The sequence below is a fragment of the Pseudochaenichthys georgianus genome, chromosome 8 (assembly GCF_902827115.2).
Source record: "Pseudochaenichthys georgianus chromosome 8, fPseGeo1.2, whole genome shotgun sequence".
Lineage (NCBI taxonomy): Eukaryota > Metazoa > Chordata > Actinopteri > Perciformes > Channichthyidae > Pseudochaenichthys > Pseudochaenichthys georgianus.
Window position 1 is genome coordinate 30,724,047 of NC_047510.2, and position 21,810 is coordinate 30,745,856.

The window sequence follows — 21,810 nt, forward strand, 5'->3', positions numbered from 1 at the left end:
TGTGTGTGTTTGGTATCTTAATTAACCCCATATGGCTCTCGATCTGCTTTTAGTTCTCTGAATCTTCTTTAAGTGTCATAGAGTACAAAGTGCCAGTTTCCCCCTTCATACAACTCACGTATCGTTGTGATTGAAACAGGATGTGGTGCGTTTTATTATGTTCAGTGCAATTATTATTTTAACGGCGTCCAGGTAGCTGCAGGAGGAGGAGCTTTGTTTAAAAAAAGTCCCCCTGTCCTCCTCCCTCCCCTGTCCTCCCCCTTCCTCCCCCACCCGTCCTCTCACACCATCACAGCTTCATGAGGCTTCCTGTAAAGCACCGGCTGCGGTAACAAGTGGAAAGTGTCACTGGGCACTTTAAAGAAGAGAGAGGGGCCTGAATGAGGAGGCAGAGGGATGAGCGACAGAAAGAGATAGAGAAAGAGGGAGGGAGAGATTTCACAAGAGAGTGAGATAGTGATGTGCGAGTAGAAAGACAGAAGAGAAAGGAAATCTTCTAAACTCTTCGGTCCAGCAGAGAGACAACGATGTGATTCCTCTCGGGGACCCCCTGCTACCGAACTGACCAAGACTCATGAGGTACTGTATCACTTTCAGACAATAATTCAAGATTCTTTATAGAATTTTCTATTATTTAGATGTTTTGCACTGGTCTCTTTTAGATTATATTTAGTTTATATACATTTATGATACGATACAATATACTTTATTGTAGGAAATGTGTTCTGGTATTTGTCCTGCAGTTACACAAAAGATTTAAAAAAAATCGTACATACTACATAAAACACGATAGAAGATATTAACATATTAACACGTGACTTTTGTACATACTCAGTTTCTACATACTGACAATGACGACCTATTGCACAACCCCCATGACCAACATTTAAACTCTAAAGTACATATACGTTACTTTTAAATGACATCAACAATGTTCCTGAGCTTCTGTTATTACTCAGAACAGAAGTGTTTCCCTTGCACATGATGTTACATCTGCACTTTCCATTAACTCATGTACTGTTACTTTAGGTCAAGGCTTTGACGCTAAAACGAACAATGACTCAGACTTGTGAGAAATGTTTAGGTGTTAAAAACACACATTTTCCATTTGTTTGACGTTTGTATCTTCCTCGTTTATTGCACTTACTGTAAGTCGCTTTAAATAAAAGCTTTAGCTGACTGTAATGTAATAAATTAAGCATGATAATTAATAGGGGTGTAACGGTTCACAAACATTTCGGTTCGGTACGTACCTCGGTTTTTAGGTCACGGTTCGGTACGTTTTCGGTACAGCAGAAAAAATGATCACAACACATAAAATATTTTTTAAATTAATATTAAACTGGAAATAATGTATTCACTCAAATAAATACAAAATATAATAAAATAAACATTAAGGTGCAGAATTTCGATGAACTGAAATCATCTGTATTTGAACTGACTGTACTAGCACCTAAGCAGCCAGTTTGACATCATGACTTGCTTGTCATTGTATTTTCATGTTTTTTTAAAGAAAGATGAACTTGTCCACATTGCTTGCCGAAAGGGCAGATCAGCTGGCACTAACAATGTCTCCTGCTGTGGAGAACACCCTCTCGCTAGGGACAGAGGTAGCAGATACAGCCAGGTAGCGCTTTGCTAACATGGCACTGAACTTTTTGCGAGTGGTGGAGGCTTAAATGCTAGCGGGAGTTGGGTTTGCACTTCAGTCTTTTTTCTTTTGGTACCGGTGATATTCACGTTCGGGTGATGCCTTTTCAAATGAGTGTGCAAGTTTGATGTATTGCCAGCCGCGTAACCAATGTTAGTTGAACAATGGCGACAAACAGCTTTGGTTCGGTCCACCTGTCTTTGTCCGTCATCCTTGTACGTAACTGCGAAACCAAAATGTTCCCAAACCGGAGACTTCAATGATGCTGGAGGATTTTCGAGCTCAACTTTATCTGCGTTTGCACTTTCGACAGTTCCTCAAACTACTGACTATATTTGAACGCATCCCTGGTCGACTTGGTCGCTCTATGACGCGTTGAACCCAATGTGAGTAAATTACACTGAACGCTGCGACGCGGCGCCTGAGATTACTTCCAAAAGGTTTTTCACGTTCTCAATTTTGTACGTGTAACGTTATATTCGTTCGTTACATTTCGGTACACACGTGTACCGACCTGAAGGGCCCATACCGAATATTCTCGGAAACTTCTGAAGCAATAGGAGTCAGGACTCAAAGAGAGACACGGTGGAGAGCTGGAGCTTTGATGTCAAACACTGGTGGTTTATTTGGACCTTCGACTGGAGCATTCACAAGACAAGTCATAGGTCTGACCACACGGATGAGATGCCACAATACATTCTGAATAAACCGTCCTCTCGTAGAGGTTTTTAACTAGTTTGGATTAGGGAAGTCAACATTCATCACGAGATAGACTAAACAGCTGGGGACACTGAATTACTTTCAGTTGACGCTTATGGCCTCGAAGATTTCACACCTTGGGGTCATCAAGCCCCGAGAAGGAGTTGTTCCATATGTCCTCATAACAATAAACCATCTTTGACCGAGAGATGCCCGGTTATAAACTGGCAACAACAACAAATGGCTAAAGCAGCCCCCTCCTTAAGGGAGATAACAGATGCCAAGGTTGGTCATCTGCCTCAGAGGATAAAAGGTAAACATCTATGGAAATGATTCCCTGACGATCATCAGTATGGCCAATAAGACGCTGTTAAAGCAGTTATTATACTCTCTGTAATAATGCAACGAGTAAGTTTCAGTTATAACTGTGAGTTGCCGCCTTCTCAGGATGAGTTTTATTCTCAGTGTGGATCTAGTATTGTTTTCTCACCCTCAAAACTGCTCATCACTCTGCCAATAGCGACTGGCTGATGCGGTTCCAGAGATGAGTTTCCCTCCATTAAGAAACGATGCTAAACTGCTGAGTTACTACATGATCATACCCACCCCTTTATAATAATCTAGTTTAAACACACACACACACACACACACACACACACACACACACACACACACACACACACACACACACACACGCGCACACGCACACACACACACACACACACACACACACACACACACACACACACACACACACACACACACACACACACACACACACACACACACACACAAATGTATCTAGATATACTAGATAAAGGTGTTGCTTTGGCATACATCCCTAATTCATATGTCAAAATGTTTCTGTGTATTCATTTAGGTTCTCAGTGTATTGCATTGTTCCTCTCTGTTTACAGTCATATTGTGGTCATCACCATGACGATCCTGCTGTCCCTATTCTTACTGGTGGTTCTGTTTTCAGTGCATGCAGCCAACTTTCACAAAGGCTTGAGAGGTATAAGACAAACGTAACTGAAACATTTTCTATGTTGGTGAGTTTCTCCTGTCGTGTGTTATATAGGTTTGTTGTGCACGAAATGTTCTGCAAACGCTATTATCCCAAGGTTTCTTCCAGAGGGAGTTTCTCCCCCACCCCCCCCCCCCCCTCAAAGTCCAATAACTCTGAAGTTATCTTTTTGTTGTTTCTCTGTGTTTCAAGGACTCTCTTGTGTAAATGACTACGTCAACAATATCAGCTGCACATGGGAGAGCTCTGCAGCGACTCCCCGTGCGGACTGCTGGGTCCTCGGTGAGCAGTCAACATTTAACGGCAGAAAACTGGGATTTAAGGAAAAAATTATGTAAGATGTTGAATATACTCTACTCATTACTGCTTGCCCACATTTCATGGATGAAAAATGTGTTTTTGTAAGTTTTTATTTTTAACAAGAGTGTTGATTTTTGTATTTTTTCTGATTTAGTGAAAGCTGCAAGCTGAAACGACACATTAACTTTACTCGAGGCTGCAATCTTGTCTTTGAAAAGAAAGTAAGTCTCTAAAATATAATTCATTTGAACATGTTAACATCTCATTTAGGGTTAGCATTGATAACAATAATCTGATCAAATGATGGGTCCTTCCAGAAATTTAGCTATAATAATGTCATGCCCTACATCCGTGTGGAGTGTAACGGCACAATGATGGAGAACATCACAGACTACAAACCAGTGGAGCACAGTGAGTGGCTTTTACTTCCTCAGTGACCTTTTCAGGTTCTTCTTAAATGTTCTTTTGCAAATCTGGTTAAGAATCGGACATAAAAATCATGATATGATGTTAAAAAGTAAATAACTAAATCCATATCTGTTTTCATACGTGTGGCTTTCAAACTGTAGTAATAATTGTTCATCAATTTTGTGTTCCTACAGTAAAAATGCATCCTCCGGGTGTTCCTAATGTCAACAGCACAGCCAATGAGACGATTATATCGTGGCGTCCAGGCAGTCTTCCCTCTAAGTACTTAAAAACCTTAAGCTTTCAAACTCAGATCAAACAGAAACACCAGACATGGAACGTGAGTGCCGACACTATACATACATAAATGGGCCTTTTACACAAAAATAAAACGAGATTAATAATAATATAGTATAATAATTAGGACATAAGTGTTAGATTAAAGGTTAAATCTAAAATAGCAACATTGCCATCCATGCTAGCAGTATGGCTAAAACGTGTGGGAGTTTGTTTTCTCCATTGATTTTTCATTGTATATGTTATGGTGACATATTGTGGCTTCTTCCTACTCGCAAACTGGGGTGTTACTAACTTTTCAAAGCGATGCAAAGGTTGATGCACTGCTAACATTAGCTTTGTGTAAGTTTAACATTATGTCACTTCCCCTTCCACTAGAGTTTGGTTTTAATGTTGCAGGCCTATATTTATTTTTAGTTCAATGATCTGTGCATCAAATAAGGCAGTGCTTGGTTTCACACTAAAGTAAATGCAGATACTGCTTTGGCAAATCATTTCTGGTTGATATACTTCCCTTCTTTTGATATTGGGCTGACGTTTTGATATGCTTTCAGGAGGCCATTATTCTGTCCACACTTCAACGAGAGCTATGGATTCCTGCTGGGAAACTAAAGGGTCACTGTGAGGTCAGGGTGAGAGTCAAACCCATTTTATCATACAAGAATTCTAATAGCCACTGGAGCAACTGGAGCAACTGGAGTCCAACAACATCCTGGACAAACGAGGTGGAAACATCACAGAATCGAGGTAAAAAGACATCCAGTTTTCTTTCTTTTTTTTAATCTAAAAGCTTACAGGCCTGTTGAGAAATTAAGTCTATTTAGATTAAAGTCCTCACAAAGCACAGATAAAATAAGCTCTAAACTGTAGTTTGGCAAACTGGTGTACCTGTGAGTCAATTGACGGAAGTAGATCAGACACGAAGTTTCTTGCATATGAAACTAATGATGACATATTTTAAAGAACCCTTCATACACACAACATCTTCCACTTAAGATGAACACAGGTCAGAAAATACAGGATTAAACAAGTTGTTATGGTGAGAAATTATGAATAAAATAAAGTATTATCACGTCTGATGGATGTTTGTGTAGGCGAGGAGGACCAACATGCAGACGAGCAGATTAGGTGATGATACTTTAATCAGGCAAAAAAGCAGATGAAAGGTCCAGAAGGCGGACAGGGACAGCAAATGTATTAGAGCATTTGTTTTATTTTTTATTTAGGGTCATATAAAGGCCTCCCCGGGTCTAGTTTAGAAAGTGTTAGACGTGTGGATTCAATTGTAAAGACTGTATTTTTACAGGGACTGTTGCAAAAACCAAGCAGCTCATACAAAGATTTAAAAGAGGTTTACAAGTAAAGGAAACAGCAGTAAAGTTTTTTTTTTAATAACCATTTTTCCTCCTGGTCTCTCGCCTCTGGTCATGCCTCTGCGCCCCCCACTTTGAGAACCACTGGTATAAGCTATGATTTCTGCCCTCCCCCCACCACTAGGATTTATAAATTGTCTGTACTAATATTGAAATTGTAGAATAAATAATAATAATAAAAGAATCCTGAGATGTCTAAGATATGCTGATTCAAAACTATACCTAATAGTAAGGACGGTTCCTCTCTCGGCTCGAGAGAGGGGAGTTTGTCCTAAAGCTGTATTTATGTCCTCCGCCTTCAAAAAGAGGCTCATTCAGCTGTGAGTGAGTCCACTCCATTAGAGTAGGAGTATGTAGCGTTTAGTTTGGACATGAGCCGGTGAACGGTAACGGGTGAGCAGGAGGTCAGGCGACAGCAGGGCTAACGAGGGACAGGTCAACAATAAAAAATGGCGGGAAAAACACACAAAGGTGAAGTGGAACTACTGGAATACAAATAAATCAGGAAAAACCAAACCCTAATAAACCACATAAAAACAAACAAAACTTATGAGCTGAGGAGAATACAAAATAATTTACTTGCATCTTTACACCTTGTAATGCCAGCTCTCTGTTTCAGAACGGCTTCTAAGTACGACACAACTGATAATATTGGGAGTGATTTTGGGCGTCATCCTGGGGCTCATCACTGTAACGGTGTTCCTTTACAGGAGTTGTGCGAGCAGGGGGTGAGTATAATGTTGACGTGTGTGTGTGTGTGTGTGTGTGTGTGTGTGTGTGTGTGTGTGTGTGTGTGTGTGTGTGTGTGTGTGTGTGTGTGTGTGTTTGAATCCAGTAAGTCTAATATGATTGCTCCCTTTTGCCGTTTTAGGCTCCTCAAAGGGAAGCCGTTACCAAACCCTTCAAAATACTTCCACACTCTCCACTCTGTCCACGGAGGAAATCTAAAGGTAAAAACTAGAAGGACATTAGAAAAGCACATTTCTCCGCAAAAAGGCAATGTTTTCAAAAAGTACATGTGTATCCAGACCTGTTATTTTGACTAAGACATCATTTGTTTTGCATTGGATCTTGCTAAACCCTTCTCCCAATTGCACACAAATCTGGCCAGTCTTTTCCCACAACTCTGCTGACAAACAGACAAAATAAAACCAACTCATCTGGTTTAGACACCAGAATGATTTGTTGTTTTCTTTTGTCATCTCTCCCAATTGGTGTACCTCAGGGTTCAATCCTGGGACCACTTTTATGTTCACTATATGTTCGCTATTGGCTTCCTTATACATATGGAAGGCCGAACAAATTATCCAGTGGTGTAAGAAGTATTGAGATTATTCAGTTATGTTAAAGGTCCCATGTCATGGCCATTTCCACTGATCATAATTCCATTGTTGAGGTCTACTAGAATATATTTATATTGTGCAATTTTCCAAACTCACATTGGTTTCTCATACAGCATCTCTGTAAACTACGTGTATTCACTGAATTTCCCTCTCTGCCTTTAACGGCTCGTTGTAGCTCCAGTAGTCGCGCTGTGCTCCGTGGAGGTGTGGTTTCCTTGTTTAGCGATACACATCGAAACACAGCCATACTCATCCTGAGCACACACAAAGTCACAGCCGAAGTAAAACCAATAAGTGTGGCTTGATATTGAGTAAGAAAAAGGTTGATAAACGCTGTGAGAATGGGTCTGCAGAGAGAATTTCGCCGCGATCCCAACTGTCTGTTATCAGCCTGGGAGGAGAGATCAGCAGAGCTGCCTGCACTGAGTGTGTGTGTGAGGAAGTCCGTGGATTGGTAAATTTGGTAAATCAGCGGGGGCTTAACGTAACGCAGGGGTGGGGAACCTTTTTCCTCTCAAGGGCCATTTCAATGTTTTCAACATCCTCCGAGGGCCGTACAAATTATTGACCTCGGCTTAAAAATACTAAAATCACAGCCCACTCATTTCACTTTTCTTTCATGCTGTGCAAAGAAAAAGCAACCTCTTAGTCCAGATATCTTACCATGACTCGCGCATGCACGTGCACGGTTGTGGCATGCCCACCAAAACAGAAAGATATGGACACAAGATGTGTGCAAATGTATTTAGACTCCTATCCATGTGAACATGATTTAAATGGGGGGGACCTAACCTCCTCTAGGGGGGTCCGGGGGGTATGCTCCCCTGGGAAGATTTGTTTTTTTAAATGTTGAAGTTAAAAGCATCAATCTGGTGCACTTTGAGAGCAACATTAGGAGATCTATGGATACATCTCTGTCTCAACACCCAGATGAAACAGAACTGGAAGCAGATTTTCTTTATGGGTATTTTACAAATCACTCTCCATTCAAACTGTATTCTTGTTTATTAATAACACATTTTGTAATGTCATATAGTATGTTATACCTGTTTACTTTATTCTCTTGTTTTTTTATAACTATAATGATCATATAAAGATGTGCCATTATCTCACTGGTTGGAGAAAAAGCTTCTTATATTCGTTAGCATAGCTAGCTAACCAGAAAGTTATTGTCTGTATGATCAGTATGACGGATGAACAGATCGCCACTGGGCTTTCAGCTAAAGACACAGACATGCAGAAACTGCAGCATGTGTACGGCTCCTTATGGTTACTGACATTTGTGAAGTCCCGGAGCGGCGTTCTGGTGGTCTCCGTCAGAACTACACCCCTTTCAGGCGAGACATATACCACGTGATGACACGTTAGGCTTGTGTTGTGTTCAAGGACCCTGACCTTGGCCAGGAAAAACAGGCACTCACTTGTTTAATTATTTTGCGGTCTAGATTTCTTTAATTTTTTTTCTTTTTTTGCATGTGTTTATAAATGACCTCGAGGGCCACACCAAATGGTCTCGCGGGCCGTATACGGCCCGGGGGCCGGAGGTTCCCCACCCCTGACGTAACGGCTCCGCGGACGTAACGGCTCCATGGATTGGTCCATTTGGTTCCGGGTAACGCATGACCGTATCGCGTCATGGCTCTGGGCGCGGCTACTGGCCATTCCTACGTCACAATACCCAGGAAGTAAACAATGGACAGTGACGTATCTCCAACGAGGCGTTTTGGGGAGGTATTTTCTGTGTTAGAGTTTTACTCGCTACATGGTGTACTTTGAGGGTTTTGACTCTGCACACCGTTTACATGCATAAAAACCTTCATAACACACAAGGGGACGGGCAATACCCGGAAAAGCATGACATGGGACCTTTAAAGAAGCGACATAACCCGATACAAATACTAAAATGTAACCACAATACAGCTATTGTACTCTACTTGTCGTTTATAATTCCAAACAAGAAGGACCCCAATAACTCCATCTTGACCAAGGTTGAATTATAAAAGAGTACAGCCTTTTCTATTAGGGCTCTTTTGCCATTGCATTACCCCTCACTTAAATTCAGTTAGCAGCTTTGGTTCAGGTTAAAAGGAAGTAAAGGCTATAACTGAATACTGACTGTCAGAGTTACAGAAACAGTCCGTCAAAGATTGGAACTTTTTTTTTAACTTTTAATCCCAAAACCCACCTGGTGTGGTTTCTCTTTAGCTTGTATTCAAACCAACACCATCAGACAAACTCACAGAGAACTTCTCGTAAGGGAGACATTAGATCCGATTATAGGTTGGATTCCTCAACATTTGATTAAATTAGATTAGATTGACTTTGTTGTCCACCTCAATGGATATTGGTCTTTGCCTTCTTCATATGGGCTCAGAACAGTCTTATAATACACACATGCTCACAGAAGGATTCACACTTGTATTTCCGAATACACGAACACACGAATGCACAGCGATCCGTGCAAGCGGTTTGTGTTTGCAGGTTCAGGGGATTTAAACGGAAAACAAATATGTGTGGATCAAAAATACATATGTAAGACTTTTTTCTGTATTTGGATTTTATTTACATGTATATGAAACGGAACACATTTGTGTGTGCATTGAAAAACACAAGTGTGGATGCGGAAATACAAGTGTGAATCCTTCTGTGTGCACGTGTGTATTATGAGACTGTTCTGAGCCCTGATGAGCCATCATGAGCCCTTCAAGAACAGCTGCGATTCTTCCAAAACAAATGGCACAACCCATCATTAAAACATAGCATTATGCAATATACAACAGTGCAAATATGAGCAATATATATAAATATATGCCGTTAATAACTGTGCAACCTGGCTGCTAAATCCTCAGAACTGTTACAGGATGTGTTTTTTGTAAATTGTGTAATTTTGCTTTTAATCTTTAATACTTTTGTATGCATGCTTCTTAGGTAACATTAAGCTTTCTTTGGCTCTTTTCTGTTGTAACAATGTAAATGTCCCCTCTGTGGGACTAACACAGGTATTCTGATTCTGAAATGCAATAAGGTATACTAGAAATTGTAAAAATAGACTTTCTTCAAGTGTATTTCCTACACTAAATCTCTCTTTATTCCAAGAAAGACGAGGTAAACTTGAAGGTGGGGTAGGTAAGTTAGAGGTTAGTCAGATAGTCAGACAAATCATAATATGGATGATGACACTTATGGAGAAACTATTCCCACAACACCAGCAGGGCCAACAATGGTGAACCAGAATCAGAGAGAGCCTAATGTGGGTGTGCAGTCCTATAGTGAGGAGAATATTGAGGCGAGTCAGATCCAGACAGATGGTACTCAAAGAGAACGGGGAGAGAGTGCACGACGCTATCCCACTAGACAAAGAAACGCTCCATAATATTTAATGGAGTATCAGTGTAAGGCTGATTGTAATGATGAAGGTGAACATGTAGATTATTTCTACAGGGTTGCTTGTGACGTACACAACACATACATGCAGGCTGTAGGCTCTAGGAAATCAAAAATGTGGGCTGATGCAATGAAAGAGGAGATAAACTCTTTAACAGAGAATGAGACCTTCAGTCTGACACACTGCCAAAGGGAAAGCAAGCAGTGGGAGGTCGTTGGGTATATGCAGTAAAGGAAAGCCCAGATGGATCTGAAATATGTAGCTAAAGGCTATAGTCAAGTAGAGGGAATTGATTACAAGAAAAGTGAGGAAAGCCTAAAGCTTGAGGGATACAGTGATGCTGATTGGGCAGCCAATCAAAATGATAGGAGAAGCACAACTGGATATTGTTTCAGCTTAACTGAAAATGGTCCAGTTATATCCTGGAAAAGCAGGAAGCAGCCAACAGTGGCGCTATCGACCTGTGAAGCCGAGTACATGGCATTAGCGGCTACTACTCAAGAGAGCATGTACCTTGTACAGTTATTAAAAGGGGTAGACCGTAATGGCCCACATGTACCAGTGAAGATATATGAGGACAACCAGGGAGCAATAGTTCTATCCAAAAACCCTGTATCCAGTGTTATGGACATCTGAGACCCAACACTGTGGAGAGGACAAGTCAAAGTGATCAAAACAAATAAATGGTGAATCAGACAGAGTTGTCTTTCTGGTTATTTATTTGAAGCTTCAAATACATAAGATACAATAAAAATAGACACAGGTCTCACAGAGCATAGAATAGTCTGCGTGAGTGTGCGCCATACGATGTGGTAGCAAAGCTTATATACAGGAAAGAGTGAGAAGGTTAGAAATCTGTCTTCACACGGTCACATTGTTATTAGACATCTGTCCTTGAGCGGTAGATAGCTAACGGTTCCCAGAGTAGGGAAGTTCTTGTGTGACTTTGTGTGAGTCTCAACCCAGTAGCCAAAGCAGCTCTGTGGCCTTGAAGCGCTTGGGAATAACCCCAAAGTAGAGTAGATAGAAGAAAACAGCACATCTCAGGAAATGAGAAGCATTTGGTTTAAGCATATAAGGATATCATAAAAATGTCCACTACACCAGACAGAGAAGCAAGCATGTAGACGATCTGCACACATGCTGAGGGGAAGATATCTATTACATATTGTCCTACTGCAGACATGGTAGCTGATGTCCTAACAAGCTGTTGACAAAGGCACAATTTGACAAGTTCAAAGGGTATTTGTTTGGAGAGTAATGTAAATTGCAGGTATAAAAATTGAACACTGCTAGAGAAGCTTTTGTTTTGTTTATTTAGATTCTGTGTAGAGAGTTATCATGTCTTTGAGTGGGAGTGTTGAGCATATTTGTATAATAAGTTACAAAGTCATGTTTCAGTTCACGTGTATGACATCATCAGAATGTGCCTGAAACGTGGTGATGCTAATGAGCATGCGCAGATACAATAAACCAGGGGTGTCAAACTCAAGGCCCGGGGGCCAAATCCGGCCCGCGACTTCATTTTATGTGGCCCCTCAAGAGCTTGCAAAGAATACAATAAGTTTATTATACGGTTAGATGCTCCTTTACAGAAGCACGTTGCCCAAAAACTACATGTCCCACAATGCATCTCAAATTTGACTTTTCTCAGAATTTGCCTTTTCTTTTAAATATGCATTTTTTTCTTAGAATTTGCCTTTTTCTCCGAATTACATTTTTTTTTCAAAATGTCACTTTCTTTTCTTTTTTTTTGTTTTTCCAGAATTTGGCTTATCTTTTTAAATCATGTTGTAACGTTCTCACTGAAGAGACTTGCAATTATTTGCCCTAGACTTCTGCTTTCAGATGTAGTTAATTATGAAGTTATTACCCTATCCCATAACAATCCAATGCAGAGGCAATAATGTAATATAATGCATTATTTTATATATATTAAACATTTTATATATGTATTTTTATATAGTCTTAAAGTTACAACCGGCCCTTTGAGTGCAACCTTCATGCTGATGTGGCCCGTGATGAAATTGAGTTTGACACCCCTGCAATAAACGGTCCGTACTCCAGGCCAAACTCTGAGCGATGTGGTTGTGTGTTTTTCCTGTCCGTTAGCATACTTACAAGCTACTTTGGCTGACTGCAAACGTGGAGACTTCTGCTGCATATAATGTCTCACGCAACAGATTGAGAGTCAGACCTAAACATTTCAGATGTGTGTATCTCACACTGCATTGTAACTTTAATATGTGTTATTGTCTTTGCTTTTAAATGAGTGTTTTTAAATGCCATTTTATAATATGTTTCTGAATGTCTTTGATTTTTGTAAAGCACTTTGAATTGCCTCGTGTCGAAAGGAGCTATATAAATAGACTTGCCTTGCCTTTATTCGTCCCTAGAATTGGCTGAACCCTCTGACAGTGTCTGAGGCCTTCTTCACGGCGCAGCCTCGTGAGCCCATCTCCCCGTTAGAGATGTGTGAGGGCTGGGATGTCGCCCCCCCGCCCTCCTCCACCAGCGCCCTGCTTCACTGCAGCACTCACCCCTCCACCACCTCAGGCTCCAGCGGGGTCGTTGATACCTCCTATTCCTCCTCTTCATCCTGCTTCTCCAACATGGGCTACTTTATCTCCAGCACCTCCGGCAACAGCTCCGTTCGAACTGACCGCAACCCGGCATACTTCACCTATCGGGAGGATGTCCACAACCATCTGCTCCTCAACCTCTGTTCTGCACCGGATACCTTTCCCAACTACGAGAGCTTAAAGAAAGAGCCGCAGAGCCCAGACTCCGGATTCGGTTTTGGAAAGGAAGATGAAGAGTTCGTGGAAGACGAAGAGGTTTTTGATGATCATCCTCCTCTTCTTACTCTCCCTCTCCACCTTCCTTTGTGGATGTGCTCTCCCTTCGCTGCTACGACCCTTCCAAGTCCTACTCTGATTTCCCCCGAAAGCCAGCCGGAGGATGCTCCTGCAGCAGGAGATGGTGGCAGCTGGCCTTCAGCGGGATCCATGAGCAGGTCCTCCTCCATGCCTGTCGAGCCATGCATAACCGGGTACATGACCCTCAAAGAGCTGCAGACAACATTCAGCAATAAGTCCATCTGAACACTTTTCAGAATCAGAATCAGAATTCCTTTATTCGACCCGCAGCGGAGAAATGTACATTATTAAAACAGCAGAGTGTGGATAAAGCAAAGAGAATAGACTTACATGTTTTAAAAAAAACAAGTAGGCTCACGTCACAAGTAGTAAAAATCACAATAAGTAAAAAACAATTAGCAGATAAGTAGACCATCGTAAAAAAACGAAGTAGCAGTATATTTATTAAAAAAATGAAAGGTAGAGATTTAGAAGTATCTGGAAGAATCTCTGTGTAGTTGTTTAAAACTTTGACTGATGTTTGTTCTAATCTGATGTGAAAGCGAGCATATATCGTGCATTCTTACAATGTACATGATGGTTATGCGTTACCCCGACGTACATTCCAAAATCTCAAGGTAATGAGCAACGTTTCGACCTGTGCTCGTAAAGTCTGAATAAGCAACCCTATAAAATAAACGTCACACTTTTGCTTTAATTGTAAAAGACAACATTTAATTTGCTTTGCTTATTGAACAATAGTTGTACAGGAGATTGGTATAAGATAAATACATATATAGTGTATATTTGTTACAAGTGAAGACAGAGTTTTAAGAGACAGTCTGAAAATACCTGGTTAGATGAACAACTTAATGTGTAGCCAGATATATAAGATCAAGTACAAATCATGTTTATACAAATACTGTACTGACTGAAACGACTGTGTAGTTATATAGCTGATATATACTGTAATGCATGTATTATGGTGTAATGTTAAATGTGTAAAATACTGTGGGACTGTTACAGTATTTTCTTTTTATGCATTTCAATTAGCTTTATTTGCCGAAGTGTTAAAATATGTATCACATAACAAAGCAAAGTAGACTTCAAACTAAATGCTACTATCAGTTCTAAATGTCTTAAAACACACACAAATACCCTTTTTTAGTTTGCTTTTTATTACTTTAACTTAAGGCTAAGAAAGACATGTGTTTTTAAGACCTCTTCAAAACGACTTATATCATCGCAAAATATAAATTCTTCATTCCTGCAGGCAGATCTGGGACTTTGAAAGCAGTGAGACGTGGTTTAGATGTGTTTTTATTATGTTAATACTTACATTTTACTTTACTGAGCATCGCTTCAGAGTCAAACTGGCTGTAGAGATTGATGTCTGTTATAGCTGATCGTTAAGGGTATACGACTGACCAACTACAGCAACTTTTATGCAATAAAATCATTTATTTGAAACTATTTACGGTCAAAATGGCAGCTGGTTTGCCGCTGATGTGTTTGTTGTATCCAATTTGTTTGTATATCTTTATAAATGATTTCATGCTTTTTAATAAATTGAAGAAATCCCTAATCAATCACTATTTGTCATTATTTTACACATTTACCTCCTGGTAAAGTTAACAATAAAGAATTGTCTTTGTGCCAGTGGAGGCAGAATTACTAATATTTGTTACTTGAGTAACGATAGTGATCTCAATTGTAAAAAATACTCTGATACAAGAAAAAGAAAATGAAAATCTTACTTAAAGGTAGGGTAGGTAAGAATGGAGAAACCAGCTCAAGTGCGCTAGAATTTGAAAATACACAACCGAAAAAAATCTGCCTCTTCCTTCAGACTTCCTCACAGAGCCCCTCCTCCAACACACACGAAGTTTGTGCCCCGATGGAAGGCTGACAGGCAGGTAGGCCATCCAGTTGCTTTAGCCAGGCCGGCTCAGATGATTGGTCGTGCTTTTTACAGCACGGCTTCCACAGATGAAATGTTGTTATGTATTTTTTGTCAAAGCATTTAATATATTCATTGCTATCGGGACGTTAAGAGCATTCCATGGAATATAACAAAACGTGTTTCTGAAGTGAATTACCTACGTAAGTTTGAGAAACCGGCTCGAGATCGCTAGAATTTGAAAATACACAACCGGAGAAAATCTGCCACTTCCTTATAGAGCCCCTCCTCCAACACACACGAACGCGCACATGACCAATGAGGGCACGAGAGAAGTTTGTGCCCCGATGGGAGGCTGACAGGCAGGTAGGCCAGGTTGTACTTTTTACAGTATTACGGCTTCTACAGATGACATTTTTTTTATGGATTTTTTGTCAAAGCACTTCAGATATTCATTGCTATCGGGATGTTAAGAGCATTCCATGGAATATAACAAAAAGTGTATCTCGAGCCGGTTTCTGAAACTTACCTACCCCACCTTTAAGCATAATGGCTCATTTTAGAATCATATTTGCAGTTTTACAGATATATATTAAATACATTATTGATGCATTAATGGACTACTGCTACCCTGCAGTATACAACGTCATTAAAACTAGCTGCACATTTACCAGCTTTGAGAACACTTTAATGCATCAATATTTATAATAAAACACATCATATATATTATTCTGAAATGGACCAATCTGCACAATGGCTACTTTTACTTTTGGTACTTTAAGTATGTGTTGCCGCTCATACTTTTCTACTTTTATTTGAGTAACATTTTGAGTGCAGGACTTTTACTGTAACAGAGTATTCCTGCACTCTGGAACTTTTACTTTTACTGAAGTACAAGATCTGAGTACTTCTCCAACCTCTGGGTATAGTACAAGTACCTCTAAATTACTACAGTACTTGAGTAAATGTACTTTTTTACATTACACCACTGTTGCTCAGTAGTCCATTTGATGGTGTATTACTGACCTGAATGGGTTTTAATTAAGATACAGAAATAGACGATATGTGTAACTGTGTGAGTGCAACAAATAATTGTGTATAATATTTATTGGATGGCTTTTTAAATCATTGAGGTCAGTCGTATTTGCTGCTGTCTCTACACATGCAGTACATTTCCGTTGCACTCGGGGACATGTGTGCAGAGACCAAACAAAATAAACTTCTGGTAGAAATGGGTCACCCTTTCACTTCCTGTGTCGCTGTGGGATGAGGCCTGTAGGGGTGTGTGTGTGTGTGTTTGTGTGTGTGTGTGTGTGTGTGTGTGTGTGTGTGTGTGTGTGTGTGTGTGTGTGTGTGAGAAACAGTGTTAGAGACAGCATGTGTGTAACGTGTGTGTGAAGTGTTTACATGTCCTGTCAGGTGGTCCTGGCGGTCTGTGTGAGAGTGAGCGTGTTTGTATTAGAGTGAGGTTTGACATTTAACTTTGACACAAGCAGCGACTTCCGCTCACCTAGAGTTGGAGATATTTAGCCACGTCAGGAACAAACAAGATGTTGCTTTTCATCTGAGTGTGTACAACTCTTCTTACCTTGTCACAGCGTAACCTATTTATTATACCCAGAACATGTCGAGCCACTTCAGGGATTACACACGTAGTGATATTTGGAATAAAAAAGGCACTTCTTGTAAAAGTAGCGCAACTAATTTGCACTGAAAAAACTGAAATGTTGACCTTAATTAAAAGTATTGTGTCAACAGAATTCACATAACTGTATTAGGTATGTTAAAAGCAATAGTATTAAAGGTGGGGTAGGTAAGTTTCAGAAACCAGCTCGAGATACACTTTTTGTTATATTCCATGGAATGCTCTTAACATCCCGATAGCAATGAATATCTGAAGTGCTTTGACAAAAAATCCATAAAAAATGTTCGTCTGTAGAAGCCGTAATACTGTAAAAAGTGGAAGCTGTGGCGCTGTAAAAAGCACGACCAATCATCTGAGCCGGCCCGGCTAAAGTAACTGGATGGCCTACATGCCTGTCAGCCTTCCATCGGGGCACAAACTTATCTCGTGCCCTCATTGGTCATGTGCGCGTTCCTGTGTGTTGGAGGAGGGGCTCTGTGAGGAAGTGGCAGATTTTCTCCGGTTGTGTATTTTCAAATTCTAGCGATCTCGAGCCGGTTTCTCAAATGTACCTACCCCACCTTTAAGTTGAACCTAATATATTTTTATTTAAACTTAATATTAATACTTTCAACTAACCTAATACAGTTGTGTAAAATAAATCTGTTGACATAACACATTTAGCTAAAGTCAACATTTCAGTTTTTTCAGTGTGTAAAAATACTCTTACTTAAGTAAAAAAGTACTGGCATCAAATATACTTAAAGTACCAAAAGCAAGACAATTAAAAAAGTAATGGCCCATTTTAGAATAATATACATTAAAATACTGGGTTATGATTATTATTCATGTGTTCATAGCTGGTCAAGACACTTATGAGTTACCTGTAATTTACTTATTACATTTCCAATTTATTTTCACACTTAGAGGAACATATTGAAGTGTTTGCTCCACTACATGTATTCAATACCTTTAGTTTCTACTTTACAGATTCCGATTATTGTTACAAAGTATATGTTTTAAACCAAATATCAATTTTTTTTTTAGATTAAGATACACAGCAGTATTTATAGGTATTCAAAGTAGCCCCTCCTCGACCAGTTGCAACATTTAAACTGATATGTACAAACATTATTCTATCAATGCATATAACAACATATAATCATTTCAAAATGTAAAATGTTACTATATATTTCTAAATGTCTAGACTGTTGTATTTCTACTTCTATGTAATTATTATATCTCATACTCTTATTCATATGGTTAACAATCAACAAATAACAAAACAGTAAAATAGATACATGGCAACAACCCTATGAACCCATTGTCTTTGGCAGTGGAGCTGGAAGTATTCAGCACTTTGACTAAAGTAACAGTAATACCACAATGCAAAATACTTTAGTAAAAGTCCTGCAGGAATGGCCCATTTCAGAAACATCCCTTTAATGCTGCAACAGTTAGGGTGGAGATTGTTTGACATAGCTGTGAATGAACATACGATAAGACACTCTCATGCTGTGTTGATTATGTGTTGTCTTGTCTTGAAAGTGAAGCTGTCAGAGACATAGTTGAAGAAAAAGTTAAATATGCCTCTGATTTGTAGTGGAATGGAAAAAGTTATTTTTAGATGTGCGAATACTCGGACAAATATTTCAAAAATGGTGCAACGGTGCAGAACTTTCACCAATGGAGTGCAGGGTAATACAATACTGTCTCCTTCCTCTCTGTTGTTGTTACTGGGAAAGACAATTCTCATATTTATCTCACAGCAGACTCAAATATCTTAGATGTACTGTGTTCATTCTGCCACTAGGGGACATTAGAAAGCTGAACAAAAGAGAATAAGAACTTCTTCCTCTTCTTCCTTATGGATCTGCTTTTGTCTTCAGTATAACAAAGAAAACTAGCATCTCAATTATTCGCCCTGATTTAATGAACATTATCTTAATCTCTGTTTCATTTCATTAAGCTTGTTTGTTCTGACAGTCAATCTCAGAGGAAGCTTTGGCAAAGAATAGATGGAGAGAAAGAGAGACGGAGTGAATGAAAGAGGGATTGAATGAAAAGCAGAACCTGTAAAGTCTGATAATAAACCTCAGGGCTTGTTTTGGATGTAACCCGCAGTGAGGGGGGGGGGGGGGGGGATTTGGGGTCGGGATGCCCGTGTTTCACCCTCTTTAGGAAACAGAGACACAGCTGCACATCCTCCGGTGGATTCACATGCACTTTGACTTACTGTGAGCGTTCTCTTTTAGGTGAAGTGCAGTTTCATTTAATATAATGTAGTATTGATGTTCCCCATTACATTAGACATTAAAAAAGAAGTTCCCTTTGCATTGCTAGAGACAACTTAAAAAAAAAGATATACAATAGTTTAAAAAAGTAATAAAATAATAATAATGAAAATAAATACATTATTAATAATAAATAAAACATGTTTGTAAAAAAAAGCAATACAAAATTAAAATATCATTAAAATAACGTATTAAATATTCAAATAATAATATAATAAATAAATACAAATAATGAACATGTTCTTTTGTTTTGATAAAAAGCAAATAAATATGTATATAATTAAAATAACGTGTTAAAAATAATAATACCATAAATAGTAATGATAATAATAAAGGTAGTAACTGTCCATTTCTGTATGATCTTGCATAGAGGCTATTTGAGAGGATTAAAATAGGGACTAAGAATGTGATAACAAATATTTGGCATCTTGTGGCTTCAATACAAATAAATATTGTCTCTAAAGAATGTATCTCTTTGTGAAAGTATTTTCTCCCTCATTAAAGATAATAATGCATTTGAATGAACCGTAAGTCAGGGGTTTTAATATATACGGTGGAATGTTTTTCCTTTTATTATATCGGTACCACTTTACAATGAGAATACCCTTATAAAGGATTCATAAAGGGTTTATAATTAGGTTATGAATTAGGTTGTAAACACTTTATTAATCATTAAGAACCATTTATAAACCAGTTCTAACATAGTTGTCATACATCAACACAGGCTCACTATTTGGCAAGATGACTAAGCCTTATATTGGTTACTTACTTCGTCTTCTTCCTCAGCCAGCATCCTCAACCCAGTCTCACAAAAAACGTGTAATAACTACGTTGGTCCACAACATAGGACGTAGTATTTATACAAAAACGCCTCAGAAATGGTAAGATCCCTACGTTTTTTTTCACCATTCATTCCAATGGCTGGTCTATGTCACGTGATCTTCACATTTCTCCCTGCAGAAAAAAAAACATGGCCGAACTTCGTTTTATTCTCGGTGGAAAATGCCTATTTTAAAGTTAGTTTGGCCATTAAAATGCGTTCGAACGTAGGGATCTTACAATTTCAGAGGCGTTTTTGTAGAAATACTACGTCCTACGTTGTGGACCAACGTAGTTATTACACGTTTTTTTGTGAGACTGGGTTGGCATCCTTGGTATCTGTTGTTCACTGAGTTGATTCCCCCCCATCCATCTTGATGTTTCTTGGCATCTCTTTATGACCATTTATTTACGAGTTGCTAACATTTATAAAAAGGGAGCCTTATTGTAAAGTGTAAAACACATTCCCATTTATGAATGAGTTACTGAAGCTAAATGCAATGTAATGGACTAGCATTTCTAATAAGACTTAGCACTAGGTAAATGTGGGCTCACTATTTGTCAAGCAACCGGTCACAGTTGCCCTGTTTATCTCATGTCTTGTAAAAGCGTATTAATGATTTATAAAGTGTTCACAACCTAATTAATTAATTAATTACAAACTATTCCTAAACTCTTTATAAGGGTAGCCTTATTGTAAAGTGGTACTGTTCTAACCTAGAGTTTGATAGTATTGTGACTGAAAGGATTATCTTTAATTTCAGGGACGGTTTTTATTTCATTTACGTCACACAGAGATCGAAGTTGGGAACCATTCATCTATGTCTGTTTCTAGTTTCAAATCAGCTGTTCCTAATAAAAGAGGGTGATGCAGGCCTAATTTTAAAATCTCATAAAATCCTTTTTTCAGCTTGTAGTTTTGTCACATGCTTAAATGCTAACCAACTGTCCGTCCTCTAGCGGTGTTTCCTCCGCCGAGCCACAGGAATGTTTTGAAGGCTCACATTTCAACTCATTTCTGGTTTTCCACTTTGAACGCATTGGCCCATCATCATGGCAGCCACAACAATAACATGTTTGTGTTCTGGAAAAGTGGATGTAAGGTTGTTGTGTCCAAATAAAAGTATTCGTCAGGCCTTCAAAATCTCCATCTTTTATGACACAAGCGAGCGCCATCATCAGTCGCCAATCCCAGGAGAGCAAATGGTTCACCTGTAAGGTCAAAACTAGTCCTTTTATAGCTCTGAGGTCATGGGGGTGGGATACGGCTTGAGCTTATAAAACAGACACCAAACAGAGAGACAAATGAGACCTCTGATTTACGACAGAACAGTAGAGGAGGACTACTGGGGTCAGACAGGAGGAAGAGTTGTGAGCTCCAATAGTAGAGTCTGATTTGTAATGACAACAGCTAGTAAATATTTACAGAGATATCGCAGGTCAGGTGGTCACAGGCTAGACTCGTATAAGTTTACATTGGCCGGAAAACCAGAGGAATGTTCTCCTGATGTAACCGCAGAACATGAAACCTCAACCCTCGGGGCTCACAGCTGTAATGGTCCACAGCTGTGCTCGAGGTACACGTGTCCACAATTCCTGCCTCGTATCCTCTCGTTCTCTGACAGACTGCCAACAACTCCAACATGGGGTCGTAAAGAAGATGGAGTTCAACCAGCTATGACTCCACTGCAACATGTCTTCAATAGGGAGAGAGTGGATGTGTATTTATATATCTTTACTGAGTCATCTTGTGTCTCTTGTCGTTTTTTCAACACTTGTATAATTGTAGTTCTCTTTTTGGCGTCTCTTGGAAGTTTTTGCATTTCTTAGTA

At 39.4% G+C, this 21,810-nt stretch overlaps 1 protein-coding gene across 1 annotated transcript; it reads left to right on the top strand.

Moving 5' to 3' along the window:
* Positions 1 to 315: 315 nt before the first annotated feature.
* On the top strand, positions 316 to 14,814 carry il2rb (interleukin 2 receptor, beta). The gene is made up of 10 exons (XM_034089252.1): positions 316 to 579; positions 3,268 to 3,365; positions 3,570 to 3,711; positions 3,832 to 3,898; positions 3,995 to 4,088; positions 4,280 to 4,425; positions 4,937 to 5,129; positions 6,375 to 6,483; positions 6,627 to 6,705; positions 12,880 to 14,814. Exons 1-10 carry the CDS (start codon positions 575 to 577, stop codon positions 13,585 to 13,587), a joined length of 1,641 nt encoding a protein of 546 aa, XP_033945143.1. The 5' UTR covers positions 316 to 574; the 3' UTR covers positions 13,588 to 14,814.
* Positions 14,815 to 21,810: the final 6,996 nt, after the last annotated feature.